This window comes from Oryx dammah, unplaced genomic scaffold, assembly GCF_014754425.2.
Source record: "Oryx dammah isolate SB20612 unplaced genomic scaffold, SCBI_Odam_1.1 HiC_scaffold_5, whole genome shotgun sequence".
Taxonomy (NCBI): Eukaryota; Metazoa; Chordata; class Mammalia; order Artiodactyla; family Bovidae; genus Oryx; species Oryx dammah.
In genome coordinates, this window is record NW_024070189.1 from 103,612,562 (window position 1) to 103,639,821 (window position 27,260).

General features: G+C 49.4%; 1 protein-coding gene across 4 annotated transcripts in view; it reads left to right on the forward strand.

Annotated features, from left to right (window-relative positions):
* The window catches only part of GATAD2A (GATA zinc finger domain containing 2A), a 98,698-nt gene that overhangs the window by 15,057 nt on the left and 56,381 nt on the right, over nucleotides 1–27,260 (forward strand). For all 4 annotated transcript variants that reach the window (XM_040241266.1, XM_040241264.1, XM_040241267.1 and 1 more), the window contains exon 2: nucleotides 25,084–25,172. Coding sequence is in view for 3 of the 4 variants with exons in the window: in XM_040241264.1 (XP_040097198.1) it covers nucleotides 25,158–25,172 (15 nt within the window). In the remaining variant the exon portion in view is untranslated. The remainder of the gene's footprint in view (nucleotides 1–25,083; nucleotides 25,173–27,260) is intronic.

The following is a 27,260-nucleotide window of genomic DNA, read 5'->3' on the forward strand; positions in this document are numbered from 1 at the left end:
GGGTCGGAAGGTCTGGGGGCTGTGAGGGACCCCGATGCGAGCGTGGAAAAGTGAGAGCGAGCGAGTTCTACTCCTTGTATTCCGGGAGCGTCTTCCTTGCGCTGCCCTGGAAAGTTCCGCGCTCCGTCGCCGCCCGGGCACGTGGGGGCCGGGCCGGGCGGGGGTCCCAGAAAGTCGCGGCGTCGCCCCTCTTCCTCTTGCGCTTACTCTGGGGGTCAGAGTCGGGGCCAGGTCGTGAGGTGCAGCTTCCGAGCGGCCGGGACGGGCATGGGGGCAGTGGCACGTGGGCGCGCGGGGCGGGGGTCCCGCGCGGGAGACGAGGGTCGCGGGCAGGCCGGGCCGCGGCGCTGAACCCCGCGGCGACGGCGACGGCGGCTGCGGATCCCGTGTCAGAATAAGAGTCCCCGCGCGCCCACGCCTGCAGGGCTGGCCCTCCCCCCGGCTCGCGCCCTTCCTGCCTGACCCCGGGGAGCCACGGGACCCTTCCCCCTCTCTGGGTTCCAGTCTTTCTCAGGGCCTTATACTTTAAATTTGCCTCTCCATCTAGGCGTTGGCTGTATTGATATCTTTTTTCCCACCTGGAAAGGGTTGGCATCAGTGACTAGACAGCAGCAGCTGGCCTTTTAAAGGGATTATTGCCAAGAATCGGAATTGATCACTTCAACAAGGAAAGGCTTATGGGCAGGGCCCTAGCCTAGAGGGTGACTGACACTTGGTGTGTATATAAACACTGGGACCCAGAAATGAATGGGGACCCCTCCCTTAGGCACTGAATGACTTGGGAAACCTGCGTGCACGTTTCTCCCTTGCCCTGGGAATTTTGCAGGGACTGCCTAATTTTGTGTATTTGACTCTACCTCTTTATGTGTGTGGTTCATCCTTATCTTTAGAGCTTTGGATTCTTTAGATCAAAGTCCGAGTGAGTCACTTGAGCCTTTAATTTTTTTCTCTTCCTTACCCTTTTACTTCTTTCAGTTTTCTCGGAGTACATAGTACTGGTTAAGTCTATGGTTCTTGTGTGTCCATTTTACACAGTGACACCTTCTGGCTGTGGTAGCACAGAGGAACTGAGGGACAGACAGCCTTCAGTGCAGTTGCTTCAGTCTTGGACCTACTGTCCTGTTGAAACTCTTTTTCTTCTGAGAGTGGTTGCAAGTTTTTTTTCAAGTTCAGTTCAATTCAGTCACTCAGTGATGTCCAACTCTTTCCGACCCCGTGGACTGCAACACGCCAGGCTTCTCTGTCCATCACCAACTCCCGGAGCTTGCTCAAATACATGGCCACTAAGTTGGTGATGCCATTGAACCATCTTATCCTCTGTCGTCCCCTTCTCCTCCTGCCTTCAATCTTATGTGAAATGTTCGCTGGCACCAGAGTGCTGGTAGCTTGTTAGACCTGACAGCAAGCTGTGGAGGAAGGACCAAACTGGCCCCAATTTGAGTGCCCAGTGTATGCTAAACTCAGTTCACAGACATATTATTTCAGTGCCCCTAATAATCCGATTTGGGAAGGGAGAGTATAGTCCTCATATTGCAGGTGAGATAACTGGAGGCCAGGACTTGAAGCCAGGCTGCTTGCCCAAGACTCTGAGTAGTATAGAGCTGGGCTTGCGCCTGCCCTGTGGGGCACTGGAGCCCAGGAATGCTGCGGTTTGCAAGCTGTGTATGAGGATTTTCTGGGAGCTCCCACAACACAAAGCCACGTACTTGTCCAAGCTCCAGTACACCTCTGCTTGGAGTTGGGGGATGATCTGGTAACTCCGTTTCTAGCCCTGCTTTGTCCTTGGAGAGCAGAGTTACCAGGTGGCTTTTAAGAACCAAGCCATAGAGTCACCCCATTGCTTCGCTTCTATAGCCTGTAACTCAGAAAAGTTGGCCCTTTTAGGGAGGAAGCGGTTTAGATTGGGGATTTTGAGAGTGATCTCTAGACCCTCTCCTCACTAACTCCCCCACCCTTCAGCTTTCATCCCCTCTGCTGCCCCTAAAATTCTGAAGCTGGTTTTTGCAGGGGATTGTCTGTCATCTTGGATGTGGTGTAGAGAATGGGATTAATGTATTAATGATTTGGATGCATTGTTATTTCCATTCAGATGACATCATTTTTTTTTTAATGTCAAGTCATCTCTATTAATGCAGTATCATTTGGCAGATCCTGCAATCTTATATTTTGATAGAGAGGAAAGAAATAATGCTGCTCTTGGTAGAAGAAAATCCTGGAAGAATTTGTAGCAAGATGTCAACAAAATCTTTGGGTTAGGATTAGCAGTAGTTTTTTGTTTTTATAAACTTTTTGGTGTCTGTATTTTACAGTTTTTTTTTAAGAACACTTTTAAATTTAAGTATTGAATGATAAAGCATTTAAAAGACTCCAGTTCTCAACTCTTGTAAGTAGTTCTTCTCACTTGCTTTGCATCACTTATTTTGTGACTTTGTGGCATTGCAAGTAGTGATTTCTGTATTGATGTATTCAATAAATATCAGAGTGCATACTGTGCCTCCGGCACTGTGCTAGGAATCTCTCCCTGCTCAGTGAGTTTACTGTGAGATTAATGGGAGAGCAGTTGTAACTAATCTCATAAACTTGAGGAAACTTAACATGGGCCAAGGATAGAAGGATGCTGTGAACTGGTAAGCAGGACTCGAGGGGGCCTTCCTTCATCTGGGATCAGAGGACATGTAGGAGCTAAATAAGCGGAAAAGGGAGAGCATTTCTGGCAGAGAGAGAGTGTTGGGGATTGAAGGAAGATCAGTGTGGTTGGGGCAGAGAGAGACAAATGGGCAGGTTCCAGGGCTGAGGGGGTCCGGAATTTGCCATAAGAGCAGCGGGACCCAGCTGAAGAGGGCAAGGCAGGGGCCAGTGTGATGAGGGCACATTGAAGCTCATAGCTAGACCTCCTTGGGCCCGAGATCGCAGAGGACTAGAAGATGCACCTGAAGGACGCGAGTGGGAGAGTAGTGAAGCTGTTTCGGAAATGTTGGCATTTTCTGGTGTTCTGTTGGGAGAAAATAAAAAATGACCTGCAGAGCCTTGAATGTGTCAGTTTCCGAGACACAAAAGTGTAATACTCTTACCACTGAATCCAGTTAAGGACTGTCATCGTGAGTGTGTTAACCTCTGAAAGCATGGGCAACTCAAATACTTATTTCGAGAACTGTCTGTTTGGGCTTGGGGTTTTTCTGTGCCATCAAATGGAATGGACAAGACTGTTTTCCCTGGGCTTATTTTCCTCCAATAATTGAGATAATTTATGCTCATTGTAGAAAACTAGGAAGGTTATGAAACAGGGGAGTGGGTGAGGTCGTCCTGGGGTAATAGAGCATCGTTGGGGTTTCCTTATAATAGTTGTCAGGTTGGGAAGTGCCGCAGAACCAGAAGAACGGGTTGGCAGTGTCATAGTTTGAGGCTTACAGAACTGTGCTGCCAGCTAAATGTGGTTGGTTGTTAGAATGGATGCTCTTGAGTTATATGAACTGTTTTAGGAGGTGAGTTAGTCAGTCTGGCTTCAGATTGCTATTTGTTCAGCTAATGAAACTTACTTCATGTGCCAACTGTGCAAAGCTACATCTTTGTCTTGAATTAGGAAGGCAGTGTGTTAAGAAGGTGGAGGTAAAAGGCACGGGACCTGAAGAGATGGCAGTGAGGTGGAAGGTGGTGAGACTGAGTTATTGGAAACAAGTAGCAGCTGGGGACGCATCTTGCAGACCTGTGGATTTTGGCAAACACGACGCAGGACTTTTTAGTCAAGAGGAATGTCAGACCACAGGCTTCTTGCCCCTCCCCTTGCTTTCTAGGCTGTATTTGCGACCTCTTTTTTTGTCTGATGAAAATGTAGGTTAGTCTTTTAGAAGACAAACTTACTGTAATTGAAAACCTGCAGGTCACCTTAGGAAGTGACTGGGAGTCCTCTGGAACACTCCAGGGTCTGTGAGAAAGGGTCTTTGCAGCTTCAGTGCCACTGCACCCGCTTTCTCGCTCCCAGTCTTCACAGAGATACCTGTTTCACAGGTGAGTTTGACAGGGATCTTGCTTTCCTGTTCTGATTCCCAGTTCTTGGATTCCTTATGTGAAAGGACTGAAGATTTGATATGTGTCCGAGGAAATCTGAGGTAGAATGTGCTGGCTGGGATGGGCTGTACCTGAAAGGGGGCTCTCAACAAAATTGAGGCAGGAGTTTGGAGGGAAGGTTTGATGAGGTTGTAAACTTTGAGGCTGCTTGGCCTCAGGTCCAGCCATAGCTGAGGGTTGGGTAGAGGGCAGAGGCAGAGTCAGAGGTGGTGTGGGATTGGAAAGAAAGTCTTCACTTGAGGCTGGAGAATCCTTCAGCTATTCTTCCTGTGTCTCCATCTCTACACTTGACACTACTTGACCTGCCTTGATGGCCAGGTCTTTTGATTTGAACGTTCAGACCTAATTCACCCTAAATGAGGCAGTGCCTTTGAACGCACTCTAGCACTGCTGGGTCACGTGCTCATCCAGCTCCTCCTGGGGCCGGGTGGGCGGGGTTCTGGGCAGCAGGTCCCTCTGGAGGTGTCCTGGGCCAGCCCTGGCACTGCCTTAGGTTGGGTGTGAGCTCCACCCAGCCTCTTCGTAGTGACTTGACCTTGATGAGCCTCATCCTCTGTTTCCCATTTCTTCTTCTTTTAAACATACTTGTTTTAATTAATTTATTTGGCTATGCCAGGTGTTCGTTGTGGTGTGGCAGTTCTTGGGGAACTCTTAGTTTCCTGACTAGGGATCGACCCCGGGGCCCCTGCATTCAGAGTCTTAGCCACTGGGCTGCCAGGAAAGTTCCCCGTGTTTCATTTTTGAAAAGGAGGAAGTACTGTCTCCCATGATGACTGACTTGAAAGTGAGGTAACACATGCACAGGGGCCTAGTGCGGCGCCTGGTGTGTGCCTGCTCTCACACTCAGGGCCCCGAGCGTGCTGTTGTGGCTGGGGTCGATGAGGCAGAGCGAAAAAGCTCCCTGCGCCTCTCCTCACGTGTGGAACACCTCCATGCTTGTGGGACACATGTCTCTGTCTGCCCCTGAGAACTGCAGCCTGTTCGCACATTTGAGATGGAAGAAGGTGAAGCCCCTACGGAGGGTGATGCTTGCAGGGTCACCTTGCTGGGTTTTCTACATCTGGGACTGGGCCCCAGCCTTTCTAATCTCAGACCGAATGTTTCTTCCGTCAGCCTTGGCGCCTCCCTGGCAGTAAGTACAGAATGCTTGGGTTGGTGATGCCTCATTGGGGCAAAGGGGACACAGCCCCTCTTCCAGACCCTGGGCTTTATGAACCTCACATTTTGATTTTCAGGGGGCTGCTCTTCCATTTGTAAGATGTTCGCCAGGCAGATCCTCATGGGGTCCTGCCGTTGAGAACCAAGAGGGGCTTCTGTACTTCTGGCCTTATCACTGAGTGCCCTTTGGCCAGGGATTGGAAGTAGGTTGCTTGATGGTGCTTGCTATGGCTAATGGGAGAATTTGGGCCTGAACCCTGTCTTTCTTCTGAACTTAGGCTGCTTGGGAATCTGAAGATCTGACAACAACTTACCATTCTTCAGCTGTGGGCAGGTTGCCTGGCTACCTGGCCTCAGCTTCCCCACCTGTAGATGGGCACTGTATCTTTAACCTCATGGGATGGTTGCAAGGACAACTGAGAAATGTTTGAAAAAGTAGTTAGGGGTATCCTAATCCTTAGTCCTCCATTTACTTCTGAGATGAAACTCCTCCCCTGAGGGAATTCCCTGGTGTTCCAGTGGTTAGGACTCCTGGACTTCCATTGCAGGGAGCATAGGTTCCATCCCTGGTTGGGGAACTAAGATCCAAAAACAAGCCAAAAACCAAAATCCTCCTCTGCCCAGAGGACAACTACAGGAATACTCCCCCAAGTTTTACATCTCAGTTATCAAGCACAATGAAACAGATTGAGGAGCTAGATTTTCTTTATAACAAAATTCTACCACAGCCTAACAATTTGGAGGTCTTCAGAACTCATTGTAAGGAGATCTTACCTAAAAAAGTCAGTCAGGTTGCCCAGAAGGGAATTAAAAAAGCCTTGTGGTCTTAACTCTGCATATAATCCCAATATAACATTTCCTCCAATTCCAATTGTTCTATGCAATTACCCTTTGAGTCAGTAGCTGTTAAACTTGACCCAGCACATTTTTACCTAGGAGGAAGGTTCTCACCAGGACCTTGGAGGTGAGCAGGTTTCCAGGCCAGTTTTTCCTTACTCGAGTTTCCATTTGTTGGGCTTTTGTGGCAGTGACAACAGCTTTAGTCTTCCTGTGTGTTTTGGGCAGGCTCTCACTGCTAGCCAGCCAGTTCTGAAAATTTTGCTGCTGCAACTTTCATTCATCATGGAGGGAAGTCTGCCCCCCCCCACCCCCCCCCACCCCGCCCAGTTGTTGAGTGCTGTGGGGACAGTAGGAGCTTGGCAAACAGAATCCTTGGTTTGAAGGTGTTGGTTGCATTGGTTGAGTCACTCCAGACCTGTGATATTCTCAGGGCTTGCTTATCATTGACAGAACACTTTAACTTCATTTTCTTTTCTTTCCTGTATTATTGGGTATGTAAAGGCTTAATGCATTCCTTCAATGGCAAGTGATTTTTTTCAGAGGATTCTGGAGTCAGATCTCTCCTTGGGATTCTTTTTCGTGCACTGGGGAGATTTTGAGGGTTTGGTTAGTGTTTTCCTTGCCACTTTTGTTTGATTAGCTGACCTTTTCAGCAGTTTGTGTGTTGGTCATCTGTCTCCTGCCTCTTTCCCCAAACCTTTTAGGTTTTTATTGTTGAGGCTTTCTGTCTCTTTCAACCCTACAAGTGACATTTCCTGATACTAAAGTCTGGGGAGAAGGTGGGAGTCTCAGGTGTCAGTAGTAGTTATACCCTGGTCTGCTTTTGAAGTTTTCTTGGTTAAGGATATTAACAGACTTGAGTCTGGATTGAAATGTAATTGCAGCCTACTGTCAATTTCTGTTTGTCAGGAAGAGCATTAGAAATGTAACTATTTTTGGTCCTTGAGCAGCAGACAAGTTTAATATTCACCTGGGACTAGCTTCTGTGTACTGTTTTGCTAAACCCAGCAGGCGGCATACAGTCGTCCAGATGAGTGGGGCGGGGCTTGAATGTTACAAACTGGAAACTGAGCCTGAGAGGGGGAGTGGCCCGCCTTGTGTTGACTTGCAGAAGAGAGAAGGACGCAGAGCTCTATTCCCTCCTGGAACCTCCTGGTCTGATCTGTTATCCTTACTTCTTTATGGCTTGGTTAGTTTCACAATTTTTGTTTTGTTTTAGGTTTCTCTTCCCTTTATTTATGTAGTGTAGGTCCACTGGCAAATTTCCTTCCTCAGGACCTTGTCTTTTGAGGTCATCACGGTATCTAATGTGAGGATGGGACAGGACACAGGCAAGAATTCAGGCTGCTTCTGGAGTCTCCAGGCTGCATTTAAAAACCAGCAAACGAAACAAACTGTAGCTATGTTTCTTGTTCTGGAATTGAGTGGTTGATGGCTTTTAGTTTTAAGAGCATTAAACTGCTTTTCCCTATCTATTAAAAAACAAGAGATGGCACTCATTATTTAGGCATCCTCCGTATGAGTCATTTTGAGTGACCATTTCAGGATTCAGAAAAGCTGGACATCAGATCCTGTATCAGGCTCTGCTAGTCTAGAGCAGGAGGGATGGTCCTTAACACTCAGGTACGGGTAAGTCTAGAACAGCACAGGCTGGCTGCTGCAAAGCTTTGAGAGAGGTTATTTCTCACTTACCCTTTGTATGTAGGGGGAGTCCGCTCTGCCTGCTGAAGTCATCTTTAAGCTGTTTCACAGGTGAACTGTTACAGGGATTGATTGTGTTCTTGGACGAGAGAAGATTGGGGTAAGGGGTGCTGAGGGGTTCCAGGAGGTACATAGATGATTTGGGAATCTTGGCTCAGGATTGGACAGTTGTCCTTTCCTGCTGCTGGTGCCATCACATACCCACTCAGCCCCCTCAGGGAGGATGGAAGGGGTTCCTCTTGACTTTCCAGAGATAAAATCAGCTGGCTCTGCCATGACAGGCAGCAGAAGTGGAAGGTCCCTGGGAAGGCGCTCTGCGTTGGGTAAGCACAGAGAGGCCTGCACGCACCTTCTGCGAGTTTAAGATGGTGGGAGCACGCCCACTTTGTTGCCTTGGTTTACTGCAGAAAGGAGAAGGAAACTTAAATTGTAACCAGTCTTCTATGAACCATTGTTGGCTGCTGCTTTTTCTTTTTTTAAGTTATTGTTTAGAAAGTTAGCCCGTTGATAGTTAAGAGCTTAAGTTACTCTAGTGGGTGGCCCACGGAGGGAAATGCAGTGCAGGCATCTCATTGCCGCGTCGTGAGCTGGCGACTCACACTTGGGCACACACTCAGGCCACGGCACGAGTTGCGGGCTCTGAGACTCCCTAAGGAGAGATGCTGAGCTGGGTGACAGATGCAGAGATGGCCTCGGGCCCAGGTGGTCCCAACCCAGCTCCGCAGTGAGTTGCCCTCATATTACTGAAGTGCACTGTGCACATATAATTTTTGTTACATGTCATGACATGAGAGATGGGTCATCTGATCCGTGCTTGCCATGCACACTATTCTGAGCAGAGGTGATTTGCTTGGTCTCGGGGGTCTTAACGGCTGTTGTGAAGCAGGTTCGTGGTGTGGACTGGGCTGTGGAGGGGGTGCTCCCCGCACTGGAGTGTCAGGGAGGGACGGCACTGGCAGATCACTGTCCTGGACCTCAGGGCTTATGGGAAGTCTTAGTGGGAAAGAAGTTTGAAACATGATTGTCGTTGATGACCTTAAGTGGAGGGCTGTTGACACTTGATACTAAAAGCACGGAGAGCCCTCAGGTTTGTGAGGAGGAAAATGCTGACTTGAATTGGGTAGGGAAGCCAGTGAGGTAAAAGGGCCACTGATAAGAGGCAAGCATGAGCTGACATGGCCTTGAATTTGCCTGATGGGGAGTAAAAAGCAGGGACAGGTGCCAGAGATCCTGTGCGTGAAGATCGGGTAGGGATTAACTGGATACCAGGGACTGAGGACAAGTCATCTGTTATTCAGCAACTGGGGTCCCTTCTCTGCCTGGCCTGTGCTGTGCCCCTGGGTTCTGGCGATGGAGAGATGGCTGGCTCCTGTCCTTGGGGGTCTTAACTCTTCGTGGGGAGATGGCGCGGTGCTCTGGGAAGGAGGAAGGATGGGCAGGAGCGTGTCCAGGGGGTGGCTCCCGAGTGGGGACTGGAAGGTGGCGGAGGCCCTGAGATAGTGGGCCTTAAGTTTTCAGGGTGCTGAGTTTGAGCAAAGGTAGGGTGAGCTGGGTCCTAGAGAAGTGTGGTCTGAGATGGTGTCTCCTTCCTGGGAGAAGCCAAGCGTTGTGAGACAGCTCAGCCTGTGGGCCTGGATGGCCGCTCCCTGCTTCACTGGGATTCATAGTGGATTGAGGTATGGGGGGTCGTGTGTGGTATCAGGACCCAGGACCCCTCATGAACTGAGGGGTGTGTGTCTTTGACCCTTCTCTGGGGGCTGGGTGCAGAACTTGATTTGTCCTTGTGTCTCCTCCTCCCCAAACTAGCAGTGCTTTGTGTTAGATGAAAGTGTGGTAAATAACAGATAAAATAATAAAATATCTGAGGGACGGTCCCATATATGAACAGTTTGTCCTGCTCTGTTCCCAAGAGTGAAGTAGTGATGAGTGGATTGAAATTAGGAGGACACGGCCCTTAACTTCGCCTGAGAAAGAGCTTTGTAGTAGTTAAGAGGGACCAAGAAGAGGCTCAGTGTGATTCCTGTGCCCCGGGAGCTGGTTGGTAATCAGCATTTTCTAAAGTCTGAGAATTTTCCAGCTTGAGGCTTTGGACACTTTTCCAGACAGACCTAGAGCGATTAAGACACTTCCCTGAAACATCCACATGAATTTTTCCAACAGCTGCTACTTTCTAGTTTGAAAAGTTACCCTGTTTCATGCATTGCTCAAATGTTTTCAAATCCTAACTCTTCTGGCAGAGTTCAGGGAAGAAGACAGGTGGATGTCCTGCCAAATGACAGTACGGGTTTTGGGAGTAGGGAGGGGTTGTGGACGCAGGAAGGAAGGGGGCCTTGGAGACTTGGCCCTCGGGAAAGAATGACTTGGTTCTGAGAGTGGCGTCTGCCTGATGATGGCCAGGGGCCCCGGTTTTGAGGTTATGGGTGGGAGTGAGGAGTCAGGAGTGTAGCAGCAGACTGGTGCCTCGTGTGCAGAGCTGGGTGGGCATGCTTCCCGGCCTCCAGCCACCTCAGGAAGCCCTCCCTTCAGGGCCTGGGCCACCCCCAGCTCCATGCTCCGTGGCCGGGGAGACTGCCGAGTCAGAGGCCAGGGGACCTGTCTCCTCCCCTGGTCTCGTCCGCTCTGTCTCCTGCCTCCTGTGAGCACTTTGCTCTTCCGATGGAAGGAGAGCAGCTCAGTCTGCACGAGTCCTGGCCGCGGGTCCCAGGTCTGCTTGGTGGAGTGCTGAATGTGGTTGGCATATGTGTACCTCTCACACAATGGGAAAGACAAAAGGGTCTTCATATATGTTTATGGCTCAGGCTGCCAGTGTTGATCAAGTCCTCTTCCCTTAGCTTGTATGTACCCTGGCGGGTAGGCGCTTAGAAATCTGTGCTTCAGCACCCTCCGGGGTTTTAGTGCCTCTCATAGAAGCTGAAGACACGCATGAGTCCCTGAATTTGCTGTATGGTTCGTGGAATGGGGGTTTGCACAGCGAGGTTTCCTGAAATTCAGAAAAGGGTTAAGAAGGCAATGGCACCCCACTCCAGTACTCTTGCCTGGAAAATCCCGTGAATGGAGAGGCCTGGTGGGCTGCAGTCCATGGGGTCGCTAAGAGTCAGACACGACTGAGCGACTTCACTTTCACTTTTCACTTGCCTGCATTGGAGAAGGAAATGGCAACCCACTCCAGTGTTCTTGCCTGGAGAATCCCAGGGACGGGGGAGCCTGGTGGGCTGCCCTCTCTGGGGTCGCACAGAGTCGGACACGACTGAAGCGACTTAGCAGCAGTGTGCTCTAATCAGAGGTTGTGCTGACCTTTGCTTTAGGAAGTTCTCCCAGAACCTTGGGAGGGATCCAGCCTTAGGATGGCCTTAGTTAGAGACAGGCTGCCCCACAAGGTGTCATGGTTGAGATTGGAGCCTGGGTCTGGGTCCCCATTTAGCCCTGTAACCCTGGCCAGTCACCTTGACTTCTCTGAGCCCGTTTTCTCACCTGTCAAGTGTCCCCGTGTGCAGCGTGGGTGGCGGCGGCAGTCCCCCCGTGTGCGGTGTGGGTAGTGGTAGCAGCGGCTGTGTGAAGCGTGGGTAGCGTTGGTAGTACCTCATTCTGTGGTTATGAGGATTAGATGAAATCAGGCATGTAAAGTACTGGCACCACGCCTGGCACCAAGTAAAGAATTTAATAATTGTTAGCCACTGTTTCACTTTTCTTTTCCTCCTCTAGTAACAAAATCTCTTGTCAGTGTGCTAAAGGTGATTCTCTGGATGTTCCCGGCTTTGTCAGCAGTGGGCTTTTTTTTCTGCAGCAGTTTGAATCTGTGTGCCCAGCGGTGGCTTTCTCAGTGAAGAGTCAGGCCCTCCCCTTCCCATGCCACCAAAGCTTGATGAGCACTGGAAGGAGTCCTGGACCACGGGGGCTGCGGAGTCCCTACTTCCAGCAGTCGTGTCACTGGGGTCTTGGGACAGACCTGCAGTGACTGGGGCCTAGGTCTGTGTGAGGCGGCTGGTGACAGAGCATGGCAGTAGGGTGGGCCGCGGAGGAGGCCAGAGGGGTCCTGCAAGGCGTGCCCAGTAAAGGTGAGGTGACTGGACACCTCACTCTGGCTTCCCTGGCACTCCTCCTCCTCCCTCCTCCCTCCTCTTCACCCCTTTTGGTCTGGGAGGGTTGGTGACCTGGGACTCGAAGCGACTTCCCAGAGGATTTCTTGCTTGAGTTGGGTTATGTTGGCAGGACTGTGCCATTGGGACGAGATGGACTTTGTGGGCTACTTGGAGCCACTTAGCACCGTGTTGCTCTGGAATGTGTGGTCTGCGCTCTCAACAACTGACAGCTTAGAAGTGCACCTTTGCCTGGAAGATAAAATGTGTGCTGGCTGGTGTGTGCCCACATGCTCCTGCTCCTGTGTGGTGGCCCTGTGTGTGCCGTGTGTGCCTGCTGGGATGTGGACTTTGTGTGGCAGAGTCCTGCCTTTTGTGGGGTCCCTGGCTTACGCTGGGGTGAGTTTCAGGTATAGGCAAAGTCCCCCTGAGGGCACAACCCACAGGTTTCTTTGGACTTCTTATCTTAAGGCAGAGATTCACATGGCATTTGCATTGCACCTCACAGCCCATCAGTGTTGGTACTAAAGTCTACCACCAAGGAGAACTCCGATTTGCAGCAAAGGACAAAGCAAAGCATCTTTCAAAATTCTGGTCTCACCTTTGCACCCCTGGAGGCAGGCACTCCTCTGAAGCCTTGGTGGGGGTGGGGGTTGGCCCCTGCTGCCTCTCTCCTCCTGGAGCCGCTTCTCCAGGTGTCCGAGTCCCTAGTACAGTTCCTTCCTGTCTGCTCCCCAGATGCTGGCTTCTTGGCCGAGTGGAGCAGGACTCTTTCCAGCCAGCAAGGCACTTCCTCTCCCCATTGGCCCTTCTGTGAGGAGGAACACTGACGGCCCACAGAAGCTGGTGTTGCCCACCCTCCCTCTTGCCTGCCTCCTCTAAGACCTTAGGGAGGCTCTGCTTCTCCATCTTGGGCTCAGTTTACCCTGTAAGGGCTGGGGGGAGTAGACAGTTGGATGGTTCCCTGAAACACGCTCTCTTAGAAACCCCTCTGATCCTGGTGTTCTCTGGTCATACCTTTATTGTTGGGTGCCTTGTCAGGAAGACGTGGTGGACGTTCCTGTCGTGTTTCAGTTTATTTTTAATTGGCTTGAGTAGTGCCGGCTTGTGTGTAGGCCTTCCCTGGTGGCTCAGCTGGTAAAGAATCTGCCTGCAATGCAGGAGACCTGGGTTTGTTCCTTGGGTTGGGAAAATCCCCTGGAGGAGGGCACGGCAACCTACTCCAGTATTCTTGCCTGGAAAATCCCATGAACAGAGGAACCTGGTGAGCTACAGTCCATGGGGTTGCAAGGAGTCGGACACGACTGAGCGAGTAAGCACAGCACAGTGCAAGCCGCAGTTTACTGATGGATGTTGCCATTGTGGTTTCTTTTTTGAAACTTTGCAGCATTTTAATCAGTCGTGCAATTTAAAAGAATTATTTTTCTTTATGGTTGCGCTGTTTGTTGATGTGTGTGAGTTTTCTCTAGTTGTGGCAAGTGGGCGCTACTCTCTAGTTGTGATGCTTGAGCTTCTTATTGTGGTGGGTTCTCTTGTTGTGGAGTGTGGGCTAAGTAGTTACGGCACATGGGCTTAGTTGCTCCGTGGTATACGGGGTCTTCCTAGCCCAGGGATCGAACCCATGTCTCCTGCATTGGCAGGTGGACTCTTTACCCCTGAGCCACCAGGGAAGCCTTTGCCAGTATTTTTTTGTGCAGTTTATCTGGGGAGTGGAGGGAAGCACTGAGTGATAGTGAAGCATCTCAGGGACATGGGCCCGGTCTGAGAAGCAAGTTTCTAGAACCATACTTGTAGCTGGGTGTATACCAGCCCCATGGGATTTGTTCTGTACACAGGCCTCAAAATGTTAGAATGATCTGTTATTCTGCCTCGAAGAGGCATTGTGTTGAGTGAAGTAAACCAGACAATAAAGGACAAAGACTGCATGATTTCTACTTAAATGAGATGCCTGGAGCAGTCAAATGCATAGAAACAGAAAGCAGGATGGTGGGCGCCTGGCTAGGGGTGTGGGGGAGGGAAGAATGGGGGATTAGTGTGTCATGGGGACAGTTTCAGTTTTGCAAGGTGAAGTGGTTCTGGAGATGGGTGGTGCTGACGGCTGTACAGCAGTATGAGTGTACGTAATGCCGCTAAACTGGACACTGAAAATGACTAAGATCAAGAAAATGACTCAGTCAGTAAATGTTATGTATATTTTATTAATACCACATTGAGGAAGAAAAACAAAAGGGAACCTTTGTGAATGTAGCGATATCCTGCATCTTTATGAGAGCATGCGTTTTTAGCCTCCAGTGTTAGCTTAGAGAGAAATGAACAAAGACACTCACAGTTTGATGGTCTACCTACTGTCAGATACTAGGGGCTTTTTGACACAAAAAGATAGGCATAGTTCTAGAAGGCTCATTGTGACATCATCTTGGGGGCCTGATTCCGTGGGCGTTCTTTGGCCCTAGGAGGGTGGGGCCTGGAGGCTCTTCCTCCCTTCGGGAGCGTGACACAGGCCTGGAGTCTGCAGGAGACCTGGGGGGAGCAGTGTCCTGGACACCTGAGGTCTCCTCCCAGTGCCTGAAGAGACTGCTGGTAGCCCTTGTTTCCCTGTGGCCCTTTGTCAGAGAATCCCCTTAGGGTGGCACATACTTACAGGTGTGCCCAGAAGGGGGGACTCCGGTTCGTAGGTCCTCGCTACTAACACCAAAGTTATTTCCTCTTTTGTTCTGACATTTTCTTCAGGGTGTCCTTTCATAACGTCACACACTAATACTAAACCCTTCAAACACTTACCAAAGTCTCAGGTCTGTCTAGAGGTGGACATTTGATTCCTGTGCATTTTATTTTATTTATTTATTTATTTTTTTAAGCGAAACCACTCAGATGGTGCCTGTGCATTTTAAATATGGAGGGAGGTGGTTTCTCTGACGTTTTGAATCCACCTGCCAGGTGGATTGCTTGGGCAGCTGTTAGGGAGTGAGCGTGAAGACACTGAAAGCAGCCTTATTATAAGGAGGCTTAGGATTTTGAGGAACAACAGTAATCATAGTCAAAGAAAGAACTAGTTGCTTCTGTTGGAGAGCCTGCCTGGAGCCAGGCTTTGTCGCTTGGTCCTCAGAGTGATCTTGAGTCCTAAGGGGCTAAGTGGGCCCCAGAGTGTCTGAATTGTCAGGAGGGTCATGGCCGAGAAGTTGGGTGTGTGTGATTCATTAGGAGGATTCTGTCCATCATCCTCAGGGATGGGCTGGTGGTGTGAAAGGGAGGGATATCCAGAATGCTTAGGAGAGGAGGGGGAGGTGGCGTCAAGTCTTCAGGAGGGCATGGGTCTGTTGGAAGGATTGTTGATGGTATTTTTGGGGGAGGGATGCAAAAGGAGAAGGGGGCAGCAGAGGGTGAGATGGTTAGATGGTATCATCGACGCAACGGACGTGAGTTTGAGCAAACTCCGGGAGGTGGTGGACAGAGGAACCTGGCATGCCGCAGTCCATGGGGTTGCAAAGAATTGGACATTGACTGAGTGACTGAAAAACGACAACAAAATCGAATTTTGGCCATTGGAAAGAGGGAGGGGAGTAGTTCAGGATGTTGGTGAATGGGTACTGGGGTAGCTCTCACTTCTCAGCAGTGATAGGGAGGCGCTTCTGGACACAAGGCCATTGAGGACTGTGGGAGTCTCCAAGCACCTTTCTCGAAACAGCCGTGTGAGGCAGTCGGGGGAGCCCCTCCCCCGAGAAGCCCTGGGCCCCCCAGGGGCTGTGGCGATGCTGTGGCCTTGCCTGTCTCCATGTGTTGTTTATTCCTAATGTTATTTATATTGTTATGCTTTTACGTCAAGTTGGTGGTGAAAACAGGCTTCCCAAGTGGCTCAGCGGTAAAGAATCTGCCTGCCGATCCAGGAGACATAGAGACGTGGGTTTGATCCCTGTGTTGAGAAGATCCCCTGGAGGAGGAAGTGGCTGCCCCGTCCAGTATTCTTGCCAGGGGGTCACAAAGAGTTGGACTCGACCTGGCAACCGAGCACAGTGGTGAAAGCACGGGGGCTGGGTGTCGATAACTGGCAGAGGACGCCGCGTTGTCGTCTCTTCTCCATTCCTTGTTGGGCCTTGGATAAGATGAAGAGCCCTTCCTCCTATGGAACGTGGAGTGTCTGGGGGAGAGAACCGAGTGGGATGCTTGAGATGTCAAGATCAGCCATGCCAAGTGATGGGGTTTTAACCCTTGGGGATGAAAGGGGAGAGGGTTTCTGAGTAATGCAAGTTTTGAGTCTGACAGATGAGTAGGGGGAAGGAAGTACTTTCCTAGGAGTGAGAATAGCATGTGCAAAGGCCGGGTCGTAGAGCAAGGCAGATATGGTGGGTAAAGGAAACAAGACTGGTGTGGCTGGAGGCAGGAGTATGGTGTGTGTACCCACACACGGGTGCGTGCCTATACATACATGCTTGCCAGATGACTTCTGGGGTCGCCTGCCTAAACAGGCGGGCTCCTAAAGGCTGTGGTGAGGTGCTGGGAGCTTGAAGGAGCTTCAGGAAGGGGCGGTGTGGGAACACAGTCCGTCTCCTGGTGAGGCCATGGTTACTGTGGCTGAGTGACACAGGCAGGGGCCCTTCAGGGGTTGGGGGCATGTGCTGCTTGTTACCCCAGTGGGTGCTCTGGCTTGACAGTGGAGATGGGCCAGCTCTGGTTGCCAAGGATAGGCTTGTGCAGCTGGCCTCGCTGTCAGCTCCGTGGCCCTCGTGGGGCTGAGTCTCCCTCTCCAGCCTGCCTAGTCATGCTCTCCCTGCCTCTGGGGATACAGGGGTTAATGAGGCTCTGGGCCTGGGGGAGAGCAGGTACTGCTTGGTCCTGGGGGATGTGGAGACAGAGCACACCCTCGCGCCTGCGCTCTGATCTCGTCTCAGGCAGGCAGCTTTGACCGAGTCTCCTCTGTCCTGGGAATGCTGAGTGGAGACCGCCAGCTCAGTCTTGTTGGCTTTGGGGGCCACGTTGTCTTGTCACTACTGCTCGGCTCTGCCCTGTGGCTGAGAGCAGCCCTAGACAGGCTGACCTCGGGCGGACGTGGCAGTGTCCTAGGAAACCCGTTTCCTAGAGCAGGCCCAGGCAGGAGTTTGCGATCCCTGGATTAGGGAATTGACTGTGAGCCAAGTTAATCTTTCCCTAGCCAGGCAGCACATGTTGGAGCAGTTTGACCTTTGGGCTTCCTTGGGGTAATCCACTGTTGGCCTGCCTCAGTTTCTCCCTTTCTCATAGGGCTGGCTGGGGATTTCGTCTCCTTGACAATTAGCAGTGCAGTTGCTTCGATTGTTGGCAGAAGGGTCTAGGGTAACCCCTTGTTTCTGGAGGGGGTGCCCCTTGTGTCTAATAAATGGACTTTGTGGGCCTAGGGGTGGGAGAAGGTGAATGGGATTGTTGGGTTTCATGTTGGCGGTTTTTTGGGTTTAATGCCATGTTCTTGGATCTGGATTGGAGCTAGGGTGGTTAAATATTTGGATGCAGAGAAGAATTTTAGAGATAGCACAAGTGTTTGAGTACAGACAGTGCTGAGGAGAAGGCAGTGGCACCCCACTCCAGTACTCTTGCCTGGAAAATCCCATGGGCGGAGGAGCCTGGTAGGCTGCAGTCCATGGGGTTGTGAAGAGTCGGATACGACTGAGCAGCTTCACTTTTCACTTTCATGCATTGGAGAAGGAAATGGCAACCCACTCCAGTGTTCTTGCCTGGAGAATCCCAGGGACGGGGAGCCTGGTGGGCTGCCGTCGATGGGGTCGCAGAGGGTCAGACACGACTGAATCGACTTAGCAGCAGCAGTGCTGAAGAGAAGACCAGAGGCATGTGGCTTCCATAGGACCAGGCCTCGGAAGGGATGATATGGTCCTCGGGGGAGCCCCTCAGAGAGCCCAGGCTCCCCATCAGGTGCCCTGGCCCCTGAGAGCTGACCCTGGGCTGGCCGTGGGCACTGCAGCTTCAGTGTCTCTGAGGAACACGGGAGCTCCCAGACAGTAGCCAGTGTCTGGCCGCGGTCTCCTCACCTCCAGGTAAAAGGGCGCGGACCTCACTTGCCTGAGCTGGAAAGGATGGAATGGCAACAGTGGACTTCTGTTCCCCGAAGTACAGTGACTTGATTTCATGTAAATCACCAATCACTGCCTCCTCACCAAGTGTGATCTCCCTTAGATTGGGAAATCGTTGTTTGGGTAGGTTGAAGATTCGGGGTGTTGAGTGTGTATGCATGTTAAGTGGAGTACCCAGGTGCAGGGTCAAAGCCAAACCATAATGATTTATCAACGGAGTGGAAGAGTCTCTTATGAGTTGGTAATTGTGTACTTAAGGGTTACTTGATACTGTTTTAAATGTATGGGTTGGAAATAAAAATAGTAAAAACTCTCTAAACCTCGGCCACTGTGGGGTCGATGGCACAGCAGCCCAAATGATGTATCAGTGAAAAGCGATTACAGTTTCTTTGAGAGAGGTGCTCCCAGTTCTGTTGGTGCTAAGGGGTCTCTGCTTGGTTTCTGCTCCTTCCTGAATTTTGCACTAATTGTATCAAAGGGTGGTTGCTTATCAACTCCTCAGGTTGATTCCTTCTCCCTTAGTGTTAAACCATCTCTGCTCATTCATTCCATAAACATTTATCGAGCGCCGGACATGTTGTAGGTGCTTGAAATCAGGCCCCAGGCAGATACCCCTTTCCTTGTGGCATCTTTGTTCTTACTGGGTGAGAAAGTCCATAGACATGGTAACAGTGTTGTGTGGAGTTTGAGGAGGGGTTGGGGTACGGGAGAGAAGGGGCAGAGTGAGCAGGGTGGGCCTCTTTGAGGGAGACATTTGAGCAGTGATTTGGGGGTAAAGGGAGGAGTCAGTCCTCGGAGTGAGAGTGATTGAGGCAGAGAGAGCAGCTAGCACAAATGGTCTAACAACTACAGTTGGAACAGACTGTATACAGACATTTCTGAGAAATCGTGTGAAGCTGAATATGGACTGGGCATTTGTTGACATTTAGGGCTTATTGTATGGTAGTTATGTCTTCAAGGGTCATTTTCAATTTGGGCTGCAAACTGAAGAATTGATTGTTTAAAATGATAGCGTATCTGGGATTTTGTTGAAGACCTTAAAGGACCCCAAGGCGGAAGGGTGTGTGGTGTGTTGGAGGCCAGCATGACTGGGAGGTGGGGTGAACATGCCTCTGGCATCAGGAGAGGGCAGGACTTCACTCTGAGTGGGAAAGCAGGCCCTTTGGAGGGTTTTGAGCTGAGGCGTGAAAGCAGGAGGTCCAGTTTGCAGACTTCTGCCCTATTACTGGAGGATGGTGTGGCTAGTGGAGGTGTGAGAGGTGGTTGAACCCCACATGTGTTTGACAGCAAAATCAGTAGGATTTCCTGATGGACTGGATGATGGGTAAACCGATTAAGAAGGTAATGCCAGATTTTAATCTGAGCATCTTGAAAGACTGAATTTGCTGTGAGCTAAAGTGGGGAATGACAATATGTGGTCCACTGGAGAAAGGAATGGCAAACCACTCCAGTATTCTTGCCTTGAGAACCCCATGAACAATATGAAAAAGCAAAATGATAGGATACTGAAAGAGGAACTCCCCAGGTCAATAGGTGCCCAACATGCTACTGCAGATCAGTGGAGAAATAACTCCAGAAAGAATGAAGGGATGGAGCCAAAGCAAAAACAACACCCAGTTGTGGATGTGACTGGTGATAGAAGCAAGGTCAGATACTGTAGAGCAATACCGCATAGGAACCTGGAATGTTAGGTCCATGAATCAAGGCAAATTAGAAGTGATCAAACAGGAGATGTTAAGAGTGAATGTTGACATTCTAGGAATCAGTGAACTAAAATGGACTAGAATGGGTGAATTTAACTCAGATGACCATTATATCTACGACTGTGGTCAGGAATCCCTGAGAAGAAATGGAGTAGCCATCATGGTCAATAAAAGAGTCCGAAATGCAGTACTTGGATGCAACCTCAAAAACGACAGAATGATCTCTGTTCATTTCCAAGGCAAACCATTCAATATCACAGTAATCCAAGTCTATGCCCCAACCAGTAACGCGGAAGAAGCTGAAGTTGAACGGTTCTATGAAGACCTCCAAGACCTTTTAGAACTAACATCCAAAAAAGATGTCCTTTTCATTATAGGGGACTGGAATGCAAAAGGAGGAAGTCAAGAAACACCTGGAGTAACAGGCAAATTTGGCCTTGGAGTACGGAATGAAGCAGGGCAAAGACTAATAAGAGTTTTGCCAAGAAAATGCACTGGTCATAGCAATCACCCTCTTCCAACAACACAAGAGAAGACTCTACACATGGACATCACCAGATGGTCAACACTGAAATAGATTGATTATATCCTTTGCAGCCAAAGCTTCCCTGGTGGCTCAGATGGTAAAGCCATCTGTCTACAATGCAGAAGACCTAGGTTCGAGCCCTGGGTTGGGAAGATCCCCTGGAGAAGGAAATGGCAATCCACTCCAGTACTATTGCCTGGAAAATCCTATGGACAGAGGAGCCTGGTAGGTTACAGTCTATGGGGTCACAAAAAGTCAGACACGACTGAGTGACTTCACTTCACTTTTGCAGCCAAAGATGGAGAAGTTCTATACAGTCAGCAAAAATAAGACCAGGAGCTGACTGTGGCTCAGATCATGAACTCCTTTTTGCCAAATCCAGACTTAAATTGAAGAAAGTAGGGAAAACCACTAGACCATTCAGGTACGACCTAAATCAAATTCCTTATGATTATACAGTGGAAGTGAGAAATAGATTTAAGGGACTAGATCTGATAGATAGAGTGCCTGATGAACTATGGACGGAGGTTCATGACATTGTACAGGAGACAGGGATCAAGACCATCCCCATGGAAAAAGAAATGCAAAAAAGCAAAATGGCTGTCTGGGGAGGCCTTACAAATAGCTGTGAAAAGGAGAAAAGAAAGATATAAGCATCTGAGTGCAGAGTTCCAAAGAAGAGCAATGAGAGATAAAAAAAGCCTTCCTCAGTGATCAATGCAAAGAAATAGAGGAAAAGAACAGAATGGGAAAGACTAGAGATCTCTTCAAGAAAATTAGAGATACCACGGGAACATTTCATGCAAAGATGGGCTCGATAAGGGACAGAAATGGTATGGACCTAACAGAAGCAGAAGATATTAAGAAGAGGTGGCAAGATTACACAGAAGAACTCTACAAAAAACGTCTTCACGACCAAGATAATCACGATGGTGTGATCACTCACCTAGAGCCAGACATCCTGGAATGTGAAGTCAAGTGGGCCTTAGAAAGCATCACTACGAACAAAGCTAGTGGAGGTGATGGAATTCCAGTTGAGCTCTTTCAAATCGTGGAAGACGATGCTGTGAAAGTGCTGCACTCAATATGCCAGCAAATTTGGGAAACTCAGCAGTGGCTGCAGGACTGGAAAAGGTCAGTTTTCATTCCAATCCCAAAGAAAGGCAATGCCAAGGAATGCTCAAACTACCGCACAATTGCACTCATCTCACACACTAGTAAAGTAATGCTCAAACTTCTCCAAGCCAGGCTTCAGCAATATGTGAACTGTGAAGTCCCAGATGTTCAAGCTGGATTTAGAAAAGGCAGAGGAACCGGAGATCAAATTGCCAACATCCGTTGGATCATGGAAAAACCAAGAGAGTTCCAGAAAAACACCAATTTCTGCTTTATTGACTATGCCAAAGCCTTTGACTGTGTGGATCACAATAAACTGTGGAAAATTCTTCAAGAGATGGGAATACCAGACCACCTGACCTGCCTTTGAGAAACCTGTATGCAGGTCAGGAAGCAACAGTTAGAACTGGACATGGATCAACAGACTGGTTCCAAATAGGAAAAGGAGTACATCAAGGCTGTATATTGTCATCCTTCTTATTTAACTTCTATGCAGAGTACATCATGAGAAACGCTGGGCTGGAGGAAGCACAGGCTGGAATCAAGATTGCCGGGAGAAATATCCATAACCTCAGATGTGCAGATGACACCACCCTTATGGCAGAAGGTGAAGAGGAACTAAAGAGCCTCTTGATGAAAGTGAAAGAGGAGAGTGAAAAAGTTGGCTTAAAGCTCAACATTCAGAAAATGAAGATCATGGCATCCAGTCCCATCACTTAGTGGGAAATAGATGGGGAGACAGTGGAAACAGTGTCAGACTTCATTTTGGGGGGCTCCAAAATCACTGCAGATGGTGACTGCAGCCATGAAATTAAAAGACGCTTACTCCTTGGAAGGAAAGTTATGACCAACCTAGATAGCATATTCAAAAGCAGAGACATTACTTTGCCAACAGAGGTCCGTGTAGTCAAGGCTATGGTTTTTCCAGTGGTCATGTATGGATGTGAGAGTTGGACTGTGAAGAAAGCTGAGCGCCGAAGAATTGATGCTTTTGAACTGTGGTGTTGGAGAAGACTCTTGAGAGTCCTTTGGACTCCAAGGAGATCCAACCAGTGCATCCTGAAGGAGATCAGTCCTGGGTGTTCACTGGAAGGACTGATGCTGAAACTCGAATACTTTGGCCACCTCATGGGAAGAGTTGACTCATTGGAAAAGACCCTGATGTTGGAAGGGACTGGAGGTAGGAGGAGAAGGGGACAACAGAGGATGAGATGGCTGGATGGCATCACCGACTCGATAGATACGAGTTTGGGTAAACTCTGGGAGTTGATGACAGGGAGGCCTGGCATGCTGCGATTCACGGGGTCGCAAAGAGTCGGACACGACTGAGCAATTGAACTGAAAGTGGGGAAGGTTGTGGTTCAGGGTGAAAGTCTGAGATGACCTTAAAACTTCTTATATGTTACATAATGTGCCATTATGCACTGTATGCATTATTATAGCAGATTAAGGTGACTTGGCATTAACCCCTTAGGAGAGTGTCCAGTGTGTCTTGTGGTTTCAGAGTCAGGGTGCTTGGTTTGCAAATCACCTGTCCACACGAGCACGGCTGTGTTCTGTTCCTTTGTCTGCTCCTCTGCTCTTACGTGCATGGCACACTCTTGATTACATGCTTGATGGTATGTCTTCAGATTTGTTTCTCTTTCAGTGTTGCGTTATTCTAGGTCTTTTGCGTTTCCATATAAATTTTGGAATCAGCCTGTTTTTTTTTTTCCCCCAGCAAAACTTGCTGGCAAATTTTTGACTGGGGCTTTGCATCAATTTAGGGGAGAACTGACAACTTTCTGATCCATGGAAAAGTCATCTCTCTGTTCGGGTTTTCTCTCACTAATCTTGGTGATATCTTACTGTAATTCAGGTTACAGGTCTTGTCCATGTTTTTAAAAATCAGGTTTATCCTTGGGTATTTTACATTTATGCTGTATTAATCATTACTATTTTTTAGAGCTTTGAGTTTGTTTTTTTCCCCAAAGATTTATTACCTCGTTTTGTCTGTGGTGGATCTTCGTTGCTGTGCACAGGCTTTTCTCTGGTCGTGAGCAGGGACTACTCTCAGTTGTGATGCACAGGCTTCTTCCTGTGCTGACTCTTGTTTCAGAGCATGGGCTCTAGGCGTGCAGGCTTCAGTAGTTGTGGTGCTCGGGCTTAGTTGCTCCTCAGCATGTGGGATCTTCCTGGACCAGGGATCGAACCTGTGTCCCCTGAATCGGGCGAATTCTTAACCATTGGCCCTCGAGGGCAGTCCGAGCCTTGGGCTTTAAGAAACTATTTACTTATTTGGCTGTGCAGGGTCTTAGTTGTGGCATGTGAGATCTAATTCCCTCACCAGGGGTTAAACTTGGTCCCTAAGAGCAGGGAATCTTAGCCACTGGACCACCACAGAAGTTCTGAATTTTGATTGATTGTTGCCATTGTGTGGAAATACCTCTGACTTTTTGTATATTGGCCATGATCCTGAAGAGAGCGGGTGCTTGGAAAGTGCAGGACTACTCCTTCTGAGGTTTCCCTCTCCAAGGCAGAGAGAGGTGTTGGCTCCAGGGAATTAATGGCATATACTGCATTTCCCAGACTGAGTAGGGTCTAAACAAGTGACAGAAAGGGCCCCTCTCCCTAGGAGCTAGCCCTAGTAGTGGCTGCAGCCAGCTCTGGGCCTCACTGAGGAGGGCTCTGTGTGCTCCTTGCCACAGATATCTTTCCACAGATATCTTTCCATATGATATTTGCTTATTTTGCAAGTTCTCCTGTGGGAGTGTTTCTCGACATCCATGATTCATCCATCTGTGAATTGCTGTGAACCCAGTTTAAATATAAAGGTTTCATACCAGAGCAAGCTCCTGGTAGTCATGTGGGTGCAAAGAATGACAACAGAGGTGATATTGACAATATTTGGCAAGCTACAACTGACAACTGCCTGGGAGGCTGAGATTTGGCTGGTTCACTGGCTTGAGTATGCCCATTGCACTGGACATCTAACCTCACAAAGGAGGGACAGTCATGCTGTCTCCATGACCTTGGGAGAGTTCCTGAACGTTTTTGAGCCTTAGTTTTCCTGTCTGTAAAACAAGGCAGCCCCTTTTTGCCTGGGCCGTGTAAGCCTTTTGGAGCTGATCCCTGGGTGAAACTTCTAGTTGCCCTGTGGCAGTGAGGTCACTTCCATGTGGGAGATGAAGTTTATCCATCCTTGGGCACCTCATGTCCCCAGCTTCATGAGGGCAAACTTTACCCTGACTGTAATAGTGGGTGGTTTTCTTGGGGTCTGTGTTTGGGTGTGGGGACTGGAGAGGGGAGAGGTCACCTCGGAAGAGGGAGATGTGCTGACCTTGGACAAGTTCCTGAATATCAGGTATGTCAGATCCCTTACCTGTCAAATGGGAATGCTTTTGTAACTTAACCCTGAGACTGTCCTGGGGATTCAAAGAGGTTACTGAATTTTAACGTAAAACCTGGAACTCACTGCTAAACATGTATTAAACGCTAGTGTGTCTGTTTTTGCTGTAATGTCATTACTGTTATATCACTGCCTTGAGCCGCTTTCTGTGCGCTCAGTATGTTGGCTTGTGGTCGTCTCTGTCCGTATTGTTGAAGATGGGCTCTTTCGTGTCTGAGGTCTTCGTGTTTGCTGGTTAGTGCACCATATTGGGTCATACGGTCAGAGACTGATAGAAATTGATTTCTTCAGGTTGCCCTCCTGTGGAAGGGTGCATCACAGAGCTCTGGCTGAAATCTAGAATTACGCTGTATTGGAGACAGCGTAATTGGGATTGGAGACATTTAAAATTGTCAGTATGTACCAGTAACTTTTTTGGGAAACTCAGTGTTTCTTCCTCTGTTCTTTGTTTTAGGTTGGCCAGCACGTTGACAGAAGTTGCCTTTTGACATAGCTCCCACCATGGCCGGCTGGTAGGACCACCGTCCCATGCCCAGAAGCCAGGTGAGTGCGAGGTATCTAGTATCTGTGGAATGGAGGCACTGACTTACCCAGTAGGCCTCATTCAGGTCCTTGGACGTTGAAACAGCACTGCTTCGGAAGCTGATGGCCACCTCCTAGCGAGGGAAGAAGGCCAGCACCTCTGGTTTTGCACACTGGGCGATCTCCTCAGGGCTGCCCAGGCCCTGCCTTCTCCGGATGGCCTTTCGCTCTCTTCTTGTGTCTCACAGGTCACTCGTTTGAAAAGCCCAGGCCCCAGTAGAGTGAGCCATCCTCTGTGAGGATCAGGGGCAGAGGATAATCCTGGCCAGGTGGCCTTTGCCCTCTGGCCATTCCTGTGGTTTCCCAATGCGCCGGAAACGATTAGAGTTTATCCTTAACCCTCCGCGCTTGGAGCGCATTGACCTTACCGCACTCTGTGCCTGTGAGGAAGCTGAGCCATCCCCCCACTGCTTTGGGGTCTCAGGTGGAGACTGTCCAGGGCTTTCAGGACCCAACAGGACCGAGCCCAGAACCAGGTGGTAGTTTGTCTGTTACTATCAGGGCCTGGCTAGTGATGTTGTGGGCCGGGGCTACCTAACTGGAGAAGGTAGGACTGAGAGGCGTCTTAGAAGATGACACCTTGGAGACCTCCTCCTGGGTCAGTGAGCCGCTTCCTCTTGTAGGCCAGCCGGCCGGTGACTTTCCACGGGGTGTATGCCCTTGAAACAGTGGGATGACTGCATGGGGCGAGAGCTGGCTGCAGGGACTCCCCTGCTGGGCTGAGCGAGGTATGTGACAAGGGTTGGCTGTCGGTTTGTGAGGTTTCAGCTCTTACCTGCATAGAGCAACAAAGTATGGGAATGGTCAAGTAATCCTGGGGTCAGGAAAACATTTCCAGAATGTTTCCCCAGCAAAATAAATTTTACTGGTGTTTAAAATTTTTTAATTGAGATAGTTTGTACACCATATCATTCACCCAGTTATAGTCTACAATTCAGTGGGTTTTTTTGTGTGTTCAAGAGCTGTGCAGATGTCACCTCTGTGTGGTTATGGAACACTTTTATCACCCCCCCAAAACCCCCGTACCTGTTAGCAGTCGATCACCAATCCCTCTTCCTCAGCCGCCAGCAGCCACTCCTCTACTTTATATCTCTGAGTTTGCCTGTTCTGGACATTCCTTATCAATGGAATCACTCTGTATGACCTTGTGTGTCTCACTTCTCATACTTAGCATGTTTTCAAGGTTCAGGGTTCGTCCACTCTGTAGCGTGAGTCAGTGCTTCATCTGTTTTTGTGGGTGAGCGTATTTGATTGCATAGCTAGACTCCGTTTTGTTTATCTATCATCTGGGATAAATTTGGGCTCTCCCCACCTCTTGGTAACCATGAACAGTACTGTGAAGGTTTATGCACACAGATTTGTGGAGGCGTGCTTTCAGGTCCTTTGGACGTGTACCTTGGAGTGGAATTGTTGGATCACGAGTCTAATATTCTGAGGAAATGCTAGACGGTTGTCATGGCAGCTGCACCATTTTACACCCCCACCCGACCCCCCGGCCCTACCCAGGGACCCTAGAGCTCTGGTGAAAATGTCTCAGGGTCTGTGCTGGTTTCTTAGAGCTAGTTGAGGATCATTGGTGTTAATGGTGCTCGTTACCTGGTGCTGGTGGCGGCATGCAATAGGCCAGCCACCTAGAAAGTAGGTTTGGCCCGTGGTTGTCAGCAGGCTTTCTTTGAACGTTAGCATTTAAAATTCGTGGTAGTTTATGTCTAGAAAAGGTCTCATTGCAGCCCAGGGTGGGGAGAGGGACCATCTCTTGTCTAGTAGCCCAGGGCTTTGTCTGAAGGCAGAGGGCTGGCTCAGGATCCTTTGAGGTCCTGGATGACCTCGTATCTGTCTGGCCCTTTGTTTTATTTTGTTTTAAATTTTGACCACAGTTCGGCATGTCGGATCTTGGTTTGCTGACCAGGGTGGAACCTGCACGCTCTGCAGTGCGAGTGCACAGTCTTAAATGCTGGACTGCCAGGAAAGTCCCTGCCTGGCCCCTTGTTTCCTGGGAAGTACACGGTCCGCGCAGTAAGTTTTGGAGAGAATGAATGAGAGAAAACT